This window comes from Gambusia affinis, linkage group LG13, assembly GCF_019740435.1.
Source record: "Gambusia affinis linkage group LG13, SWU_Gaff_1.0, whole genome shotgun sequence".
Lineage (NCBI taxonomy): Eukaryota > Metazoa > Chordata > Actinopteri > Cyprinodontiformes > Poeciliidae > Gambusia > Gambusia affinis.
This window is the reverse complement of record NC_057880.1, coordinates 12,279,364-12,297,284: the sequence shown is the minus strand read 5'-3', so window position 1 is coordinate 12,297,284 and position 17,921 is coordinate 12,279,364. Positions and strand designations below refer to the sequence as shown.

Here is a 17,921-nt window from a genome sequence, read left to right as displayed (position 1 = left end):
TTTATAGTAATATTATTATTTGAACAATTGACTAATAATTTGTTACAAACTAAAAAAAAAAAAACATCTTCAAGTTATAGCTACTACCACTTTGTTTAGTAAACATCACAGCTATACTATAAATTAAACACCAGCAGCAAACTGTGTCAAATGCTCTGAGATCAAGTCATACCAAGAACTATCACTGTTAGGATGTATATCATTCAAATCACCAACGCCCTTCAAGACCATGGCACACACAAATTTATTACATTCTGAGTCTTTATTCCTAATAAATAAATAAATTAAATTTAGCTCATGGGAGTTTATGTTTGAAATAACAAAGGCTGACATGGTGGATACTGGACTGTAGAGACAATGTGTCAGATCACATAACTAGAGTTATCTTATATCACACATGATCAGTGGCAACCCTGACTTTTTACGTTTGTCTTGGCTGCTTCATGCAAAGACCCTGACACTTATGAACTGAAGTGGGTACGGAAAGTATTCAGACGACTGTAAATTAATTACTCTTTGTTTCATTGCAGTCATTTTCCAAAATCAAAAAAAGTTGATATTATTTCTCATGAATGTACACACAGCATCCCACCTTGACAGAAAAACCCCCAGAAATGTAGATTTTTATTTTTATGTTTTATAATTTTTTTTTAAATCGAACTGTTTTTATGATGTGCTAAAGCCTCAGAAGTCAAAGCTTTGATCCTCAGATTTCCTGACATCTTGCTATGGTTTATTTTCAAAACCATTGGGATTTGCTAATAGTGAGAAATATTCACAAAACATGCTGTTAAACTGTTTCCTAATATTCTGTATCTATAAACAAAACATAACCTGTTTGCAAATGAAGTAAGTGTGAGAAGTGCAAATAATAACTTTTACTGATTTATATGCACGACAGCCACATTCAGGGATTATGCCACGGTGCTGTAAATATTCAGCTGTCTCCGTGTGAGCCCTTCTTGACACATCTTGAAAGACGATTTGCGGTCTCGGCAACCTCACTTTTCATCTTATTTATCACTTCAGGCGGTGGAGAGACAAGCGCAAGTTTTCTCTTTGAATCTCCCCCCCCCCCCAAAAAAAAAAAAACTAAAACAAAAAAACAGCGTAGCAGAAGCTGAAGAGCGGAGTGGAGTGCTCTGACAGCAGATGCGGTCTTTGCGCGGTCAGGCTGATGGAGAGACTGTGTCTACTACTCGTTCAATCGGTCATTTGCGGGAGATTTAAAGAGCTTTTTAACTTATAGATGTTTTTTTATCGGACTGACGAGGCTCAGAAATGGTTGGAATCCAATTTCACCGTACGCAGGTAATTTCTAATAAATACTTAACAGTTGAAAATTCATTTTATATCTTCTAATGTTCTTAGATGTGTATCCGATTTCATTTAAACCAGCTATCAGACTTTGTTGCTCAAAGGAAATATCTTTAATTTATTTCTTTGATTGTATGCCTAAACTGAAGGGTGTCTTTATCATCATGCTTGTCACTGAAGTGGCATTTCTCATGCACTGACTTCACTCTCTTTATGAGACTGAGCCACTGGCATGCTATAAAAACACAAAGAATTATGCAAAAGCATCTCCAAGAAGTAATCACTCCACCCTCATTTAGGCTCCATTAGGAAAAAGTGACACATTCCACCATAATGACTTGTTTGCTCCAATAACTATAACTCAGCACCTATAACAATAACTCCTATTTATGACTGAAATTGCAACTCTTTGTTCCAGGTGGAAATGTGTCTCTGCTTCCAAAGAAGATGGGTTGATTGAGATTTTCAAGAATTTCATTTTCACACATGCAAATTATTTGAAGGAGGGTAAAGACTGGATGCACGTACCAATTAGTGCAACATAAATTTTTGGGCCAAATCTGTTTAATTTCCCCCAGAATAAGAGTGTGTGTGTTGTAAGACATGGGAGACTCAAACATCAGTCACTTGATAGCATCTTCTGCAGATATCCAGGATGGCAACGTGGAGGGCAACTTGGATCGTTATATGGATTCCTATGACTTGGACTACGGCATCCCTCTTGATGAGATTCCAGACACAACAAAGGGCCAGACCTTCTTTGTGGTCACCAGTATCCTTGGTATTGTCCTAGTGTGTATCATGCTTGTGTGTGGTCTCGGGAACTTCATATTCATTGCCACCCTGACACGCTACAAAAAACTCCGTAATCTAACCAACCTGCTCATTGCTAATCTGGCTATCTCAGACTTTATTGTGGCAGTTGTTTGCTGTCCCTTTCTGGTGGACTACTATGTGGTAAAACAGCTTTCGTGGGACCACGGACTGGTGTTGTGTGCCTCTGTGAACTACCTCCGTACTGTGTCGCTTTACGTGTCCACAAACGCGCTGCTGGCTATTGCATTTGACAGGTATGATGATGCTTTAAATTTTCTGTTTATGTGTTGTGTTTGTTTACAATGCCAATGTTTAAATGCATTACCCAACAGTCTACCTGCTATGATTGCTTTTCAAGACCATTCACAAACTAAGAGTTTGTATAGTAACAGACATGGTGTTGTCGTTGCCTTGCAATTTATTTTTAAATAAAAAAAAAAAACATTAACGTTTTTATCTTACTAAATCTAATTAAGACATAGAGAAGATATCTGATGAGCTCTAAAATAAGGAATATATTATTATTTTAGAGGGGACACAAGTTTCTGTCCCCTTGTGTCAGAAACTGGGCTGCCAACATTTGAATACAGCTTTAAACAAGTAAGGAAACAAACAAGGGCATAACCCTTGTTTAAACACAGATAAGTTTACCAGGGATATTGCTCATTCTGGCTGTTAAAAGGAGCAATTTCTATGTTATACATACACACACACATTGAAAATGTGTCTATACTCCTTGAACATTTCACATTTTATCAATGTGAATCGGGACTTTATGTGACAGACCAACACACTTGCAGCAGTAATTATGCCAAAATTCAAAAACCTTCAAATATCAAAAATGTTTTGTGCATTTCTACTCTGTCTACATTTTTGAAAACTCTGTAGACAATTTTTGCTTCATTTGCAACAGGATACCATGAAAATCTTGTGAGTTCGTTTTGTCACCTTGCTCTTTGTGAAGTAGCTGCTAGAAGAGCATCTGCAGACAAATATCATCCAGCTCTAGACATACATTTGGATTTGAGTTAGGTCTGGATGATAACTAGGACATTCTATTTCCCTTCTTTCTCTTCCATATTTTCTACATTTTATCAAAACATGTTCAACACCATGTATTTCTCCACAATGAGAACAAGCCAATTATGAATGTTTCCCTGTAATGTTTAGACCACTATTTAAGCTTGTATGCCCAATCCTCAAAGTATTTCTCCATACTTCCTCTTGCTTATTCATTTTATTGTTCCTTCTTACAATTACAGTTTTTTGTAATCACAAGCCACTTAAATAGGCAGGTCTTATTTAAGAGATGTCTTGATTGAGAACAGATGTAGCAGTAATTAAGCCTGAATGTGGCTAGAGAAAATAAACTCAGGTGTGCTAAACCAGTTAAGTTTTAAAAAGGGGAGGTTAACTTTTTCCCACAAGCCCAAATAATTTCACCCTTAAATCATATAAGTTATTATTTTTGTGCATTTAACTAGATAATTGCTGTCTGACATTAAAGTTTGTTTAAAAATGAAATCATTTAAGTGACAAAGAGGACAAGAAGGAATCTGTAAGGGTCAAATACTTTTCATGGTGCCGGATAGCTTTGCTACCAAAAATCAAGACCATTGATTTCACAGATATATTTCCTGTCTTATGAATGATACAACATTGTCTCTCTATTCTTATAGGTACATGGCCATCGTACATCCTTTGAGGCCTCGCTTGAAGTTTCAGACAGCCTATTTCCTAATAATTGGAGTCTGGATAGTTCCCATTTTGATATCAATTCCTTCTGCCTATTTTGCGTCTGTAACAACATACCTTCATGGTGATACCACTCACAAAGTCTTCTGTGCCCAAATATGGCCTGTGGACTATCAGACCTACTATCGATCCTACTTTCTGTTTGTTTTTGCTGTGGAGTTTGTTGGCCCCGTTGTTGTCATGTCATTGTGTTATGCCTGCATTTCCCGTGAACTGTTCAAAAATGTCCCAGGGTTTCAGACTGAACAGATAAGGAAGAGATTACGTTGTCGTCGCAAAACTGTTGTGGTCCTCATTGGAATTTTAGCTGCGTACATCCTGTGCTGGACACCGTACTATGGCTTCACCATCCTACGAGACTTCCATCCAACATTCATCTCTCGTCAGAGACACTCCCTGGTGGCTTTCTACATTGTTGAGTGCATTGCGATGAGCAACAGCATGATCAACACATTCTGCTTTGTCAGCGTCAAGAATAACACTGTGAAGTATCTAAAGAAAATTGTCCTGCTACGGTGGAGGTCAACTTATGTCTCTGATAAAAGTGCAGAAGAAATGTACATAAGAGCCTCCTCCATGCCAGTAACTGAAGAGATTGAATGCATCCACCTAAGCTGATTATAGTAAACTTTGATGATACAGTTAAGCATTTGATTGCTTTTATACAAATTCAATGACGTTGCATGTCATTATTCTGAGTTTTAACCTCATAGTTCAGAAAAAGCTAAGTTCAAAACAGTCCCTTGGAGCAGCAGTGACTCAGCAGTGTAGTTTGTCGATATGAAAATGCTTCCCACTTCAAAACATTTTCTGGGTAAGATAATCTGCATTGTAGTGTGAATCTAGTGTCAAGATGTTTAGTGGTCAGCAAGTATATGAAAAGGCACAAATAACTACATAGCACAAAAGGAATAGCAAGCCCTTTGTTTGTAAACAAAATATTTATAGATCAATAAGTTGTGTACAAAGAATGTGGGTTGTGTTGTGAAGAGCTTTAAGTAATGACAAGACAGGTCCATAAGTGCAGTCCATGTCTTTGGTTGGCATGGATTGTCAGCAAGTCAAAATTTTATCTAACAATGAAATTGTTTTATTCATTCTGTGGCTATACATTTAGCACTTTAAAATATTATTGTAACTGTAGCAAAAAAAATAAAATAAATAAAAATACTGAAGAACTTGATTGTTACTGATCCTTTTATGTCCCCAAGCTTTGTAATCCTTGTACCTGCTTTGTTTGTAATATTATTATGCTAGGTCACGTTTTAAATGGAAATGGTTTTGTATGGTTTGTTCTACATATTGTCAAACTGATAACTAGAAAAACCCACCAAAAACACTTTCTATTGTTTTTTTTTTCAGTACATTAAAAATATCAATTAAACTGCTCCTCATTAGTTATTCTTATTATACTACATCGCTTCTATAAAAAATATTGTTGGTTTGCATTAATAAATATTTTAAGACTCAAAACCAATGGTTTTTCTGGTTGTGCTTTTTAAATGTTTAAATGTATATCATGAATCTTAAAATCACCAACACATTATACTTTTTAAGTTAATTATTTTTTTTCTTATTTTTAGGTGGCTTTGCTTGTTTCAGATTAAAATTAAAATAAGCGTTTGATTATCTGTAGCCTTGTAAATGATTTTTTGTTTGCTTTTGTAAACATTTCATAGAAGCAGTTGAAGTTGGTGTAACAAGAAATTCTTGAAATGACATTAACACCTGCAGACTGAAGGCGAAAAATCTAAAGCTCTGATTTAAAGCCTGTCCAGAAGATAATTCTGGACACATATAATGGAATAACACTGATCTTCAATGTACGCAGTTTATTTATTTTTGTAGTTTTGATTGAAACAGAGCACACCATTTACATGTAATGTTATTGCATTAAGTTAAATGCTGCTTATTTTGTAAGCCTTTAGTGTTTAAGTTCATCTAAGAACAGAGAAGTAAATTGGTTAATCATACACCTCAGAGAGTAAAATGACAGACATAGCAAAAACATTTGTTACATAGCTGACCAATTTTATTGTCAGCACAATCCTGCTCAGAAAACTCCTTTTGACATTTATAAGATGTTACTGCTCATCTTTGTTCTACTTTTGCTAAATGTTCTTAGATTGCTGTGGGGAAATTTATATATATATAGTCTTCCTTTTCTTAAATGAGAATGTGACTTTTTTTCTTAATGAACAATTCATTCTGTGCTTGTCACTGTGTATCCTTGTCACCATAATCCCCAGCCTCCACCTCCAAGTCCATGAAAATAATTATTATTACATGAACCCTCGCATAAAAGCAGTTAGGTAAAAAATGCATTTGCTGTCTGTGACAAAAAGCTTCCAGTTTCTCGTCTCACATACTCAGTCAGCATTTTCTATAATTCTAATCAATATAATACCACATTTTTTTCCTTTTTCTTTTTGTTGTCCAGGCGCTTTGACAGGTTGTCACTCTGACTCATTGATTTTTTTTTTTTTTTTAATTGTTGAAAATCTCAAAGGATTATTTATAGATAAATGTTTTCTTTGATCAGCCTTTTGATAGCAGCCTCTGAAGCACCTGTACTTTTTTACAGTAAGAGCTGGCATTGTTTAAACAACAATAGGAATATAAACCTCTGCTGGCAGATTTTTTAGTTGCAGAAATTGTCTGCAATTGTGTAATACTTTAACTATTACACAACTACTATATAGATTATGCCTTAATATATATATATATATATATATATATATATATATATATATATATATATATATATATATATATATATATATATTATAGGGTACGAATGAAGAGCATACAGCACGACGAAACATTCACTATTCAGATAGAAAGTTATACTAAAAGAGCACAGCCTCACTTAAAAATCATTTAAAAAAAAAAAAATCCTTTTTAAGTGAGGACCAATGATACAACTTGTCATTATTTCAATTGGATTCTTTGAAACTGAACAACTGACACCACAAACGCCTTCATTCATGTGCTACATCATGATCCAGTTAAAAGTTGAATGTGAAAGCAGCCTGAACTTTTCAGAGACATCAAGTAGCTTCACCATGTCAAAACTGGCTGCTTTTAAATTCTGTTTGCATTGAGCACCCCTGCAGGCTTAGAGCAAGAAAGAGTTTGCCATTTCATATCTGTGTATCTTGAGTTATTGTTATGGAAACTGTAAATTATTTCTATATAAAAAATAAAGGTTTTGCTATGTAGCAAGTAATTACATTTCAATCATCATTTAATATATAACATGAACCACTACTAACATAATATTGGGAATATTATACTAAAAGTGAACAAACACTTTTTGTAACACTGAAGGTTCTAAGTCTTTTGTTTATTAGATAAGCTAAATTATTTTTATTGTTAATTTATATAGCACATTCTATCAATTTAAAGTCTTTGCAACAAATAAATCGATTCAGTGTTTGAATAAGATCTAGTTTGTCAAAACCTGATTTTCTGGGATCATTTAATACAAGGAAAGTGTATTTCCTTGCCCTCACTTTGCCTACAGACTTACAAAGGGGAAGCAACAGTGACAGAAAATCATGAATTTTATTTTGATTTTATACTCATATTGTGCCATAATCCTCTCCAGAGAAGTATTTGATCAATAATGTTCATGTAAAAGTTTAAATAAAGACTCATAAATTACATATTAGAGTTACAGGTGTGCAGATTCTATAGCATTTGTGTACATGTGCACATGTGTGTACACACGTGTGAAGAGGACATGTTTGACATGTCATAAAAATCAATGCCAGCTTGGCTTCTTCATTAATGAAACAGCATCATATTGTTCAAAATGCATAGCAAGACAATTTAAGAACATTACTTACCCATGATGGTATGTCTTGCTAAGGCAAATGAAATATAGAAGGCAGGCATGCAACAGTGTGCCAAGGATTTTGGAAATATTTTTGTATTAATATGTACAATGTAGTTTTACACATGAACACCAATCCTCCTGTAAATACTTAGGTGTTCATATGGATAATAGCGATCTTAGCTGACGCACACATACAGCAAGTGTTTGAGCAAAGGTATTTTCTTAGACACCTCTGATTGTTTGGTGTTTCTAAAAATATTGTATTTTTGTACAGGTCCATTTTCAGGAAGTATAACTGGGTTGATTTGGAAACTTCCCAGTTTAGTCTGGTATCGATGGCAGGCAAGATTATTATTACTTCTGACCTACTCTCCCAGAAACATCTCTTTGAACAGACGACCATCAGGCAAGCCAAGAACATTTTGTCTCACTCAGCACGTGTTTGCATCAGCCATTTCAATATGTTCTGAGAAACTCAGGGAGGAGGTTGATAGCATCTTCCTGAGGAGATTTCTTTGTAAATACAAGGGAAATTTATTTTTCTGTAATGCTGTATTGTTTTTCTGCCATTAGCACAGCGTAAGCGTATACAAGTGGATGACTAAAAATGTCACCGCATTATTTTAGTTGTTTTATAGTTCTGAAGTATTTTCATGTAGAGTTTATCTTATTTTTTTAAATAAACAAATTATTATTATTATTATTATTATTATTATTATTATTATTATTATTATTATTATTATTAATTATTGCAGTGCGGCATGTTAATCTGCCTGCATTTATAGTGCTTTCCTGAAGTTGGGATGGGAGAAGTGGTGGCGAGGCGGAACCTTTGTTTGGGGGAGTTGCTTCAGGGTTGGTTTTGGGGAGGAGTTCCGGTTTGCGACAAATGCAATGTGGATCCTAAAGGCAGCGTTTCGGTCGTAATTCCCGATTTATCTTTTATTATTCTTCAGATTGTCATCGACACTGGTATAGCAGTCCTGACACAAGACCTGTAACACTAAGACACTCCTCCTTGCTTTGACAGGTTGCTTCTATATTTCTGTAGATAGTAGTAGGACTAGAAGGTCAAAAGGAGCTTGAGTTTTTTTCACAGAATATCTCTCTCATATACTTTCATGACATTGTGACAGTTTCAATAAATACGATAAAATATTTATATCTAAGTTACGTGGTACAGCTTTAACCTGGTAATTTGTAATATACTTATTTACTTTTTTCATATAGATTCCTGCATCGAGTTTCATGTTTTGCTTTAGGATACAAATGCACCACGAACGTTTGTGCAAATAGCTGGAAACAAAACAGGTTACACACAGGGTTTCCATGAAACAAGAAACAATAAAACAAAGAACCAAAGAAAGAACCTTAACTACTTTCAGTAATCATCATGGGGTAATACTGCCATCTGCTGACAGTTTTGGTGAAGTCTTTGTGTTCGTAGACCCGTTTTCATGTACAGTCCTGTCTCCTGCTAGCAGATATTACACAAACATGCACACCTGGTTAATAGAACAATTTTAACCCATTTTCTGCATCAAATAGTTAAGAAATAAGCATGTTTTTATTTTCTTTATTATGGATTGTTGAAGCAGTACATATGTGCAATTTTAAACTGACTTTTGTTAACTGTGACGATATAAATGATAGACCACGGAGTTTTTGCAAACCTATTGTAAACATTAGATTTAAAAATCTGCTGTAAGTTACCATGGTGCATTTGCAGTGAGAGCAACATAACTGTGGAATGATTTACTGCCTGAAATAAAAACAAATTACTGGATTCAAAGTTTTTCAAGATAATATAAAACTTATACAAGCATGTGAGCATGAGCTTTGCATCATGATTGTGCTAATTTGTTTTCATTGTGTTAAAAATCAGTAATAGTGTAAAAATAATGATGTGCACAGTTTTTCTTATTTTTATTCATTTTAGTAATTTTCATACAGAAAGCAATAAATTTGAATGAGCAATAAAATCAACAGCGTTAGTAATTGTCACTGCAGCCTCCAAGATGTTCACAGAGATGCATTGCTTTTGTTTTCGCTTTGTTTTGTACAGCCAAATGTTGAAAAAGTCTTTGCAAACCACTCAATCCCAGGGTTCCAATTATATGATATATCAGACTTCTGTATTATTTGCTTACTGTCAGCGGTCTGATACACAGCCTGCACTGTGTGCTTTAGCAGTCTGTAATCAAGAGCATTTTGACACAAAGCTGAAACACTATCTGAGAAAATCAGTGGGTGTTAGGTGTCAGTGAGTCTGACTGCATAGACGTGACAATGTTGTTCAAAACATTTTACATGCCTTCTTGAACCACCATGAATTCTTCACAAAAGATGTGGTTAAAACTAACGCCAGCAAAAGAAATCAGTCACCTCTAACAGAAATTATATGTGGATTTAATTTAAATAAATATTGCTACTTTATTGTGTGTTCAAAGCATTTAGTCACTCGCTTCAAAAAGAAAAGCACAAATAGGCAAACAGTTGTATTTTAAACTCAGTACACCCCTGATGTACTTAGTTTGATGTGGGATTATTGTTCAAAAAATAGGCTTTAGAGTTCATAGATAAATTTAGAAAGGTCACGTGACTAATAATGTTCAAATCTTACAGGACAGGCAACAGATATGCACTGCTTATTTTTCATATTCTATACTTACATTACAACAACTTTGAGCTGCCCTTAAACCTACAGTTGAAATAAGTTGTCTTCTCTGCTGTGCTTTGTTTTTTCCATCTAGTCACACCCCAGCTCAAACTAGTCATTTTTGTGGCTGATAAACTGTCACACAAATGCAGCAAGCATCCACTGCTACAAAGTGGTTGTGCAACAGTGAAGACACAATGCAACTCAGACTTTGTTCACACCCAGAAGCTCAGCATTTGTATGATAACAGCAACTATCTCAGACTTTAGAAACTGAACAAAGAGGAAGCAAAACTAGTCTGAGTTAATAATACATCTAAATAGGTTAAAACAGTTTGTTGTTCCAAAGAAGTACCTTTTACTGTATTTGCATGCAAATTTAAATTGAGGCAATTATTTTTGTAGGTGTGAAACTGGTTTAGAAAAAAAACAAAAACACACAAACAAAAAAAAAAAAAACTTGCTTCACTGCTCTGCAAACCAGCTTATTTAAATATTTCGTGTAAAGGACAGAGATATGCATCTCCACAAACAAAAGCCTGTGTCCATTTAACTTGTAGTTCTAAGTTATGCAAACACATACAGTGCTTTTCAAAAATATTCATCGGGTATTAATAGATAGTACTTCTGCAGGAATTTTTTTCTCCTATTTAAATTGTCATGAATTTAGCATAAAGAAACATAAATATAATGTGTGCATAAAAGTAAAATTCACTACTTGCTTCACAATGAAAGACAAGAACATAAAAGTAAAAGTAAAAGTAGTACATCAGTTTCGATGCAGCTGTGGTTGACAGATATTCCCCTGTTGCTTCACTGCTTTCATTACTTTCCACTTTTTGACACCGTCTGTATTGCTTTGATCCACTCCTTTCTTTCCTCAGATGTTGCAGCTTGCAGGAAATAGTGAGTCTCATCTGACGTGATAATCTCAAAGAGGTTGCCATCAACGTCGTACTTCTTGGCTGGAACCAGGAAATGATAGAAACAAAAGAGGAGTTAAAATGGATAAGTAAAAAAATCTATACTATACTGACACCACACTTGAGTTCTGTTTTTTTTTGTTGTTTGTTTTTTTTGTCACAGTTGAAAAGCTATATTTACATCCCGACACTAAAATGCATCACCCACCGTCAGGCACGTACTCTACAGCTGTAACCACGGCTCCTCTGAGATGTATTGAGCCTAGAGGGTCATCGCCCTGACAATAAGGAAGGAGAAAAAAATAGTTTCATTCTGGGCAAAATTTGAGCTTACGCAGCATAGATCGTACCAAGACATTTACCTTTGAAGGATCATAATAGTGCATATAAGCGGGGTCATCTCGAAGTATGAACTTTCGTACCTTCCAGTTCTTTCTTCTGTGTCCCTATGATAAAATAAATAGTGATTAGACAATGAAGTTAATAATACATAATATCAAAATGCTAAATTTAACCCTGAGAAATTTGAATGCAAAACTAAGTTCCTTTTTCAGTAACTGGAACCGTTTTTATGTGTTTGAAATGTTTATGAAAGATGTTTTCCACCAAGGGAATATTGAACAGTGGCAGTCAGGTTTTGTTGTGCCAACAGTTCACCTGTTTGAGCAAGCAGCCTTGTTTTATAATGTTTCCCCTGAATTCGTCCTTCAGCAGAACATCTTCGTCACTGGAGTAGCCTTCACAGAAGAACCCACTGTCTGTCTGAAAGGACAAAGATGGACATACATCTTACCCACGATGTGAGCAGTCCCTGGCAAAGGTATTCACACTGCCTCAAATTTTATTTTATTTTTTCACATTTTTTCAAGTTATTACCAAATGTGCAAATAACTATCATCGTGACTTAATATGAGACTGTCAGTCAGAAATTTTGGTGTGTTTGGATTGTGGTCAGGGCCATTAGCTATAAGCTGTTCCCATAGTAACTCTGACTGTAGTTCTAAGGTTACTGTCTTGCTGAAAAGAGAACATCCATTATAATCTTTTGGAATCTCTAACAGATTTTCTTTCAGGACTTCCCTTCTGGCAAAGTCTAGATTTGCAGTGTTTGACTAAGAGTTGTCCCTGTTAACAGATTCTTCCACCTGAGCTCTGCAGCTCTACCAGAGTTATCTTAGGCCTCTTGGCTTCTCTGACAATCACTCTCTTTGCCAGGCTAAATGCAGTTGTTCCACATTCTTTCCATTTTTGGAAGACAGATTGAACACCATAAGACATGTGAAAGCTTTGGATATTAGTTTATGACACAACCCTGCATTAAAGCTTCTGCACAATTTAATTCCTTTGTCTATCTGGTGTGTTCCTTAATCGTCCTGATCGGGGTGGGTGGGAACTTTTAAAATAAGAGGTGCTGAATACAAAGTGCATGCTACAATTTTTGAATATTTTTTTGCAAATAAATTTTGAAAACCATGCATCATTGCAGCAGATGCTGCAATGATCTGCTGCAAGTATGTATGACATACATACTGTATGTCATGCTGTATGTATAGCATGACATACTGTACAAGCCTCGCATGCTATACTGTACATACTGTATAGCATGACATTTCAATGTCATGCTATACAGTATGTTGTGTTTATCTGTCACACACACACACACACGCACACACACACAAAAAATAAATCATAGAATCCATACATTGTTTAAATAAACACATGTTTTTGTTAGTATGTTTTCCGGAGCTGAACTCACAAAGTAGTAGAGAGCTGTTGTTTGATCTAAGAAGGTTATATTTTCTCCGCCTTCCACCCCCTCCTTTGACAGGTCATCTGCAGGCTGGAGAAAGCCCTCGGTCAGAAGCCCCGTTGCTAACATGAGTGCCTCAGGCCTATTTCTTGCCTTCCCTTTTGAAATCAGCCACTCTACTACCGTCGCACCTATGCCAAAAATAAGGAATCTGTGAAAAAGGGTCAAGAACAGAAATAAACCTTCCTGCACACCTATGGTAACATCCAAATAACTTAGAATTCAATACCAGTGAAGCAGTGGTTGAAAATTTGATTATCTTGCTCAAGTTTTAACTCCTTCACTCCGTCGTCCTGGTCTTTCATCAGCGCATACAGCTCACTAGGAAAACACAACCAGGATTATTATTATTATTACAGTTTCCGTCAATACCCACGAGCACTTCACAGCTCAGTGACCTTCACCTTCAGTTCTCATAATCTGAAACATTTAAGCATCAAATGATTAAGCAGTGAAGCTAAGCCAGTCAGGCTGCAGGTATTATTATATTTGTATACTTTAAGAGAGCCTATATTGTTCTAAAAATGCCTTGAAAAGTGATTTAATCCTCATTGACCTTTTCCAAAACTTTTTCTTATGTTTCAGCTGACAACATAAGATATCTCATGCTTTAGATCAACACAAAGTAGAGCATACGCTACTTTCTTTTGCCCTACCACATAAAATCCAAAATAAATACAATAAAGCTAGAGGTTACAACAACTAAAGCATTCAAGCAATATGAATACTTTTTGAAGGCACAGTATCGAATTAGCAACTTAGCTCTATTTACTGACATCAAGTACTTTTACTGCAGTAAATATCTCATCTTTTTCCATAATAACTACCACTCATTTTGTCATTCTGATTAATTATTCTGAAAAAGACAAGATTTGATATTACTTACGCAAGGTTGACTGTTTCTGGCAGGCGAATAGAGCGTCTGGTGGACTTTCTAGCAAACTTTTTCCCATCTTTCAAGCAGGACAAGGTTCTCCTAATGTCCTTGACCCAAAGTTCTCTCTCCTCCACATGCGAGGCTTGAAAGAAGTGATCTTGTTTCCTCTCTGTAGTGATCTTGAAGACCAGCTAAATCAAGCAAGTTCTGTTAGCTACACTTTTCAAGATTCAGGGTTCTCTCGATTGAACATTTTATTCTACAAAAAAGGAAAATAATCAGCTAATGCAAATAGTAGCTTGACTAAATGACTAAACGTCTCAATTTTCACAATGCTAAACGGTGATAATGATTATTCTCACAGGTCTAATCCCGCTGCCCTCATTTTAGATTGTAGCTGATGATATTTGACAATTTCTTACCGTTCTCTTGTTAAAATCTTGACAGGGACTGATGAGGGTTGCTCCTTTCAGTGGGATCATCCCTTTCGGTGAGTGATCTGTTTTCTTTTTATAGTAATCCAAACCATCTTCTGACAACACCACCCACACTGCACTCCAGGAGTTCAGCACTGTACCCTGAGGATTGTTTAATACAACAGGAAGCCTTGAGCAAAAAGTGCAAAAGCACTGACAAAGGATGGAGCTGTTCGTGAGGTGTGTTGTGTTTGAAGTAAATGCTTTAATCTCTGTTTTAGCACAACTTTGTCGGCATGCTTCTTGCTTCCTATTCTGCCCGTCAACTCACAAAAGCTGGTGGATCATACTTTTTGCTTTTGACAGAATTCTTTTCTTTTTCAACGTAGTACATAGACTTACAGGTTCAGATAGAGTGTGCAGGGAGAGTCTTGCAATGATAGCGTTGTTTATAAATGTTATATTGTTTTTCTTCCAGTTAGGATTTAGACTAATCATTTCAGGTTTGCAGCCTTCTCTTTTCCTTGTTCTCTAATAGAACAAAAAATGTTGTTTTTTTGGGGGGGTTTTTTACAGGCAGATTTGTTTTTCTAAAATGCATATTGCTTAGAAAATACTTAAACAATTGTGGTATTTAACACGTGTAAAATAGATCCTTCGCTGTGATAATGATACTTGGTAGCATTCCTGTACTTTCATGAAAATTTGTACTTCTGTTAGTTAAATTAAGTTCACTTAATTTAAATCACAAACACGTTTGTGAAATCACAAAACACGTTTGTGAAATCACAAAACACGTTTGTGAAATCACAAAACACGTTTGTGAAATCACAAAACACGTTTGTGAAATCACAAAACACATATTCCTGTGAAATCAAGTACACAGGAACACGTGGTCAGTTTTGCATTCTAGACAGACGGCACTCTTATCATTAATCGACTGGATTAATCATTCTCTTGGTACAAAACTCTAGACAACCAGGAAGAGAAAAAAGAAAGAAAGAGAAAATAGCTATATTTTATAAAGTTTGCAATATTTTTAGCCCGTTCAGGACATTTGTGTGTTAAATTTGATTGTCAGTTGAGGATGTAAGACTCTTTGCACAGACTGTTCATATATCAGGCAAGGCTCATCAGTCTTCCTCCTGACACTTTGATACTAATTCATAGTTGTTTAGCACTGCTGCCTCACAGGAAGTAAACCTTAAATTCACATCTTTGACAAGGGTGTCTCTGGAGGTAGTTTGCATAATCTTCACATGTATGTGAGACTTCCTGTCTCTCTCACACAGTACATATTTATTTGGTTTTCATATGCACTCCCAAGACATGTTGGGTTAACAGACCATTTTAAGTTGCCTTAAGATCTGACATTGTACATGCATGGTTGTCTGTGTGTTGCCCTGACAGGCTGCGTATCCCACCTCTCACCTGTTGACTGCTGGAGATAGGCTCCAGCCCCACAGACCCTGCATGGATTAAACAGTTCTAGAAGATGGATGGAATAATATAACTTTTCTGTATTGCTTGAACATTTTCCATTAGAGTTTAAGAATTTTATTTGTTTGAGCAAGCACCAGGAGCCTGCCTTAATTTCTACAATTAAATAAAGACTCGTGCTTTTATTTTTTTTTTTCTCTCCCCACCAGGGGGTCTTTTTGTGGGCTCTAGTGTCCCTTATATGACAGTAGGCTGACAGGAAAGCGGGAGAGAGAGGGGGGAAGACATGTGGCAAATGTCGCGGGGTCCGGGAACCGAACCCGCGACGGCCGCGTCGAGGACTGAAGGCCTCCAAATGTGGGTCGTGCTATCCCCTACACCACCACAGCACGCCCCGACGCGTGCTTTAATCACCTGCTTGCACAATAGTTTTGTCATGAAGGGAGTGATTTTCTAATCCGTATACTTTCATTTAAACAATAAGTGACACCAGTCACTAATTTACATTTCAGATAAAAGTTTTCAAACAAATGTTGAATTGAAATTAAACTGACACAGCTTTAAATTACTTAAAAATGAAATGCAACTAATGAAAGAAACACATGCTGATGAAATCAGGGAAATAATATTTTTCTGACTCCATGCAACCAAAAAGCTCATAAAGTGAAAACTCCACCTCTGTTTGACATTTTAGTTGGGTCGAGAGCAAAATTCACACCTTGCTCAAAGTGAAGAGAAACATATGGGCGTAGGCAGTGTTAAAAAAAAACAACAACCTCAATGTGTTCATTTGCAGTAAGAGCAACACAACTGTGGAATGATTTACTACCTGAAATAAAAAATCACTGGTCAAACGTAGCTCTGCTGTGTTATTGTGGATTTTACTCGACTCGTACATATTGCATAGTTTGATTACGAAGTTCTCCTCTTTGGATGCAACAGTGCAGAGTAAACCTAAAAACACCAGAGGGGTATTTCATGTTTTACTTTCAGCTCTAATAGGAACTTCGGCTTCTGTTTTGCCTGCAGAACAGAAGTGTGCATTTCTGTGTTGTGCTGGGACTTTGTGACATCTGTTCCTCTATTCAAATGTTGGTCTAAGCAAAGCTACAACATTCAGTATGCATTCCCAGTGCTTTTGTGTACACAGCTATATCTTCAATATAATGGTTGTTTGGTTTTTCATAATTGCTGTTGTCATTTCTTAATATGAAAGCCTGTATTGGTACGATAGAAATATATGCATAAAGCGTACGACTCACATGTTATTTTTCTTTCTCTGAAACAACAGTGCATTGTTTGAACCTCAAGGCTAAACGTTTATATTTACTTTTAGTGGGACCAAAATGAAGCTTGAAGTTTTAGTGTTACGATACCTGTCTAGTGTCTGAAAATAATTCTTAATAAAAGTTTATGTTAGTGGTAGACCGAAGTATACAACACATTAGGAAGTGAAGTGTATTTTTATGTCGATGTTCTTACCTTTTTAACAAGATATCCCTCTCTGATCTCTTGTGGCTCCATTATTGGGCTCTTTGCTGCTGTCTGCTGCAACTTGTCACTTTTTAGTGACTGTCAAAAGCATTTCATATCCATTTAACCTACTCCCTCTGCTGCCCTCCTCTCTCTCTCTCTCTGTCTGTCTATATCGCTCTCTCTCTCTCTCTCTCGCCCCCTCTCTATCACCATGTGTGTGTTTGTGAAAGCCACAGAAACCCAGAAGCAGGAAATGTGAGCATTGTGTGATAAGGATGACTGGTCAACCAGCTTCCTGTTGTCTAATATATTATTTGTCACAGCTGAAGTTTGGTGGACGTCTGAGAACTTTTCTGTTCAATTGAATACAAAAATGGGACTCAGCAGTTTGGATTTCTTAGTATGTTTTACTGTGGTCACATTAAAATTAGAAAAAAAAAGTGCAGTGGGAGACAAATGTGTTCATCTTCTAGTAAAGTCCGCTGATGTAGAAACATTCACATCTAAAATAGCTTTATAAGACCTTATTACCAACATTAAGTTTACATTTTTTCCTTATAGTTCTGTCTTTCCATTTGTAGCTAGTTTTCAT

The 17,921-nt window shown here is 36.0% G+C and overlaps 2 protein-coding genes across 2 annotated transcripts; one reads left to right on the top strand and one right to left on the bottom strand.

Moving 5' to 3' along the window:
* The first annotated feature begins 1,895 nt into the window (after window positions 1-1,895).
* Window positions 1,896-5,010, top strand: prokr1b (prokineticin receptor 1b). The gene is made up of 2 exons (XM_044137340.1): window positions 1,896-2,387; window positions 3,813-5,010. Exons 1-2 carry the CDS (start codon window positions 1,921-1,923, stop codon window positions 4,504-4,506), a joined length of 1,161 nt encoding a protein of 386 aa, XP_043993275.1. The 5' UTR covers window positions 1,896-1,920; the 3' UTR covers window positions 4,507-5,010.
* A 4,621-nt stretch (window positions 5,011-9,631) lies between these two features.
* Window positions 9,632-17,545, bottom strand: plek (pleckstrin). Its single transcript, XM_044137339.1, has 9 exons — window positions 17,336-17,545; window positions 14,420-14,575; window positions 14,007-14,188; window positions 13,350-13,441; window positions 13,067-13,251; window positions 11,968-12,072; window positions 11,673-11,756; window positions 11,519-11,588; window positions 9,632-11,352 (listed from the first exon to the last, which is right to left on the bottom strand). Exons 1-9 carry the CDS (start codon window positions 17,375-17,377, stop codon window positions 11,213-11,215), a joined length of 1,056 nt encoding a protein of 351 aa, XP_043993274.1. The 5' UTR covers window positions 17,378-17,545; the 3' UTR covers window positions 9,632-11,212.
* Between the last annotated feature and the right edge of the window lie 376 nt (window positions 17,546-17,921).

Excerpts from the sequence above, each read along its gene's own strand:
- prokr1b (XM_044137340.1), top strand. The coding sequence starts at position 1,921 with ATGGGAGACTCAAACATCAGTCACTTGATAGCATCTTCTGCAGATATC. Across the intron at positions 2,388-3,812 it reads CTGGCTATTGCATTTGACAG|GTACATGGCCATCGTACATC; the intron begins GTATGATGATGC and ends CTATTCTTATAG.
- plek (XM_044137339.1), bottom strand. The coding sequence starts at position 17,377 with ATGGAGCCACAAGAGATCAGAGAGGGATATCTTGTTAAAAAG. Across the intron at positions 14,576-17,335 it reads AGGGATATCTTGTTAAAAAG|GGTACAGTGCTGAACTCCTG; the intron begins GTAAGAACATCG and ends AACAATCCTCAG. Across the intron at positions 12,073-13,066 it reads CAACAGCTCTCTACTACTTT|ACAGACAGTGGGTTCTTCTG; the intron begins GTGAGTTCAGCT and ends TTGTCCTTTCAG.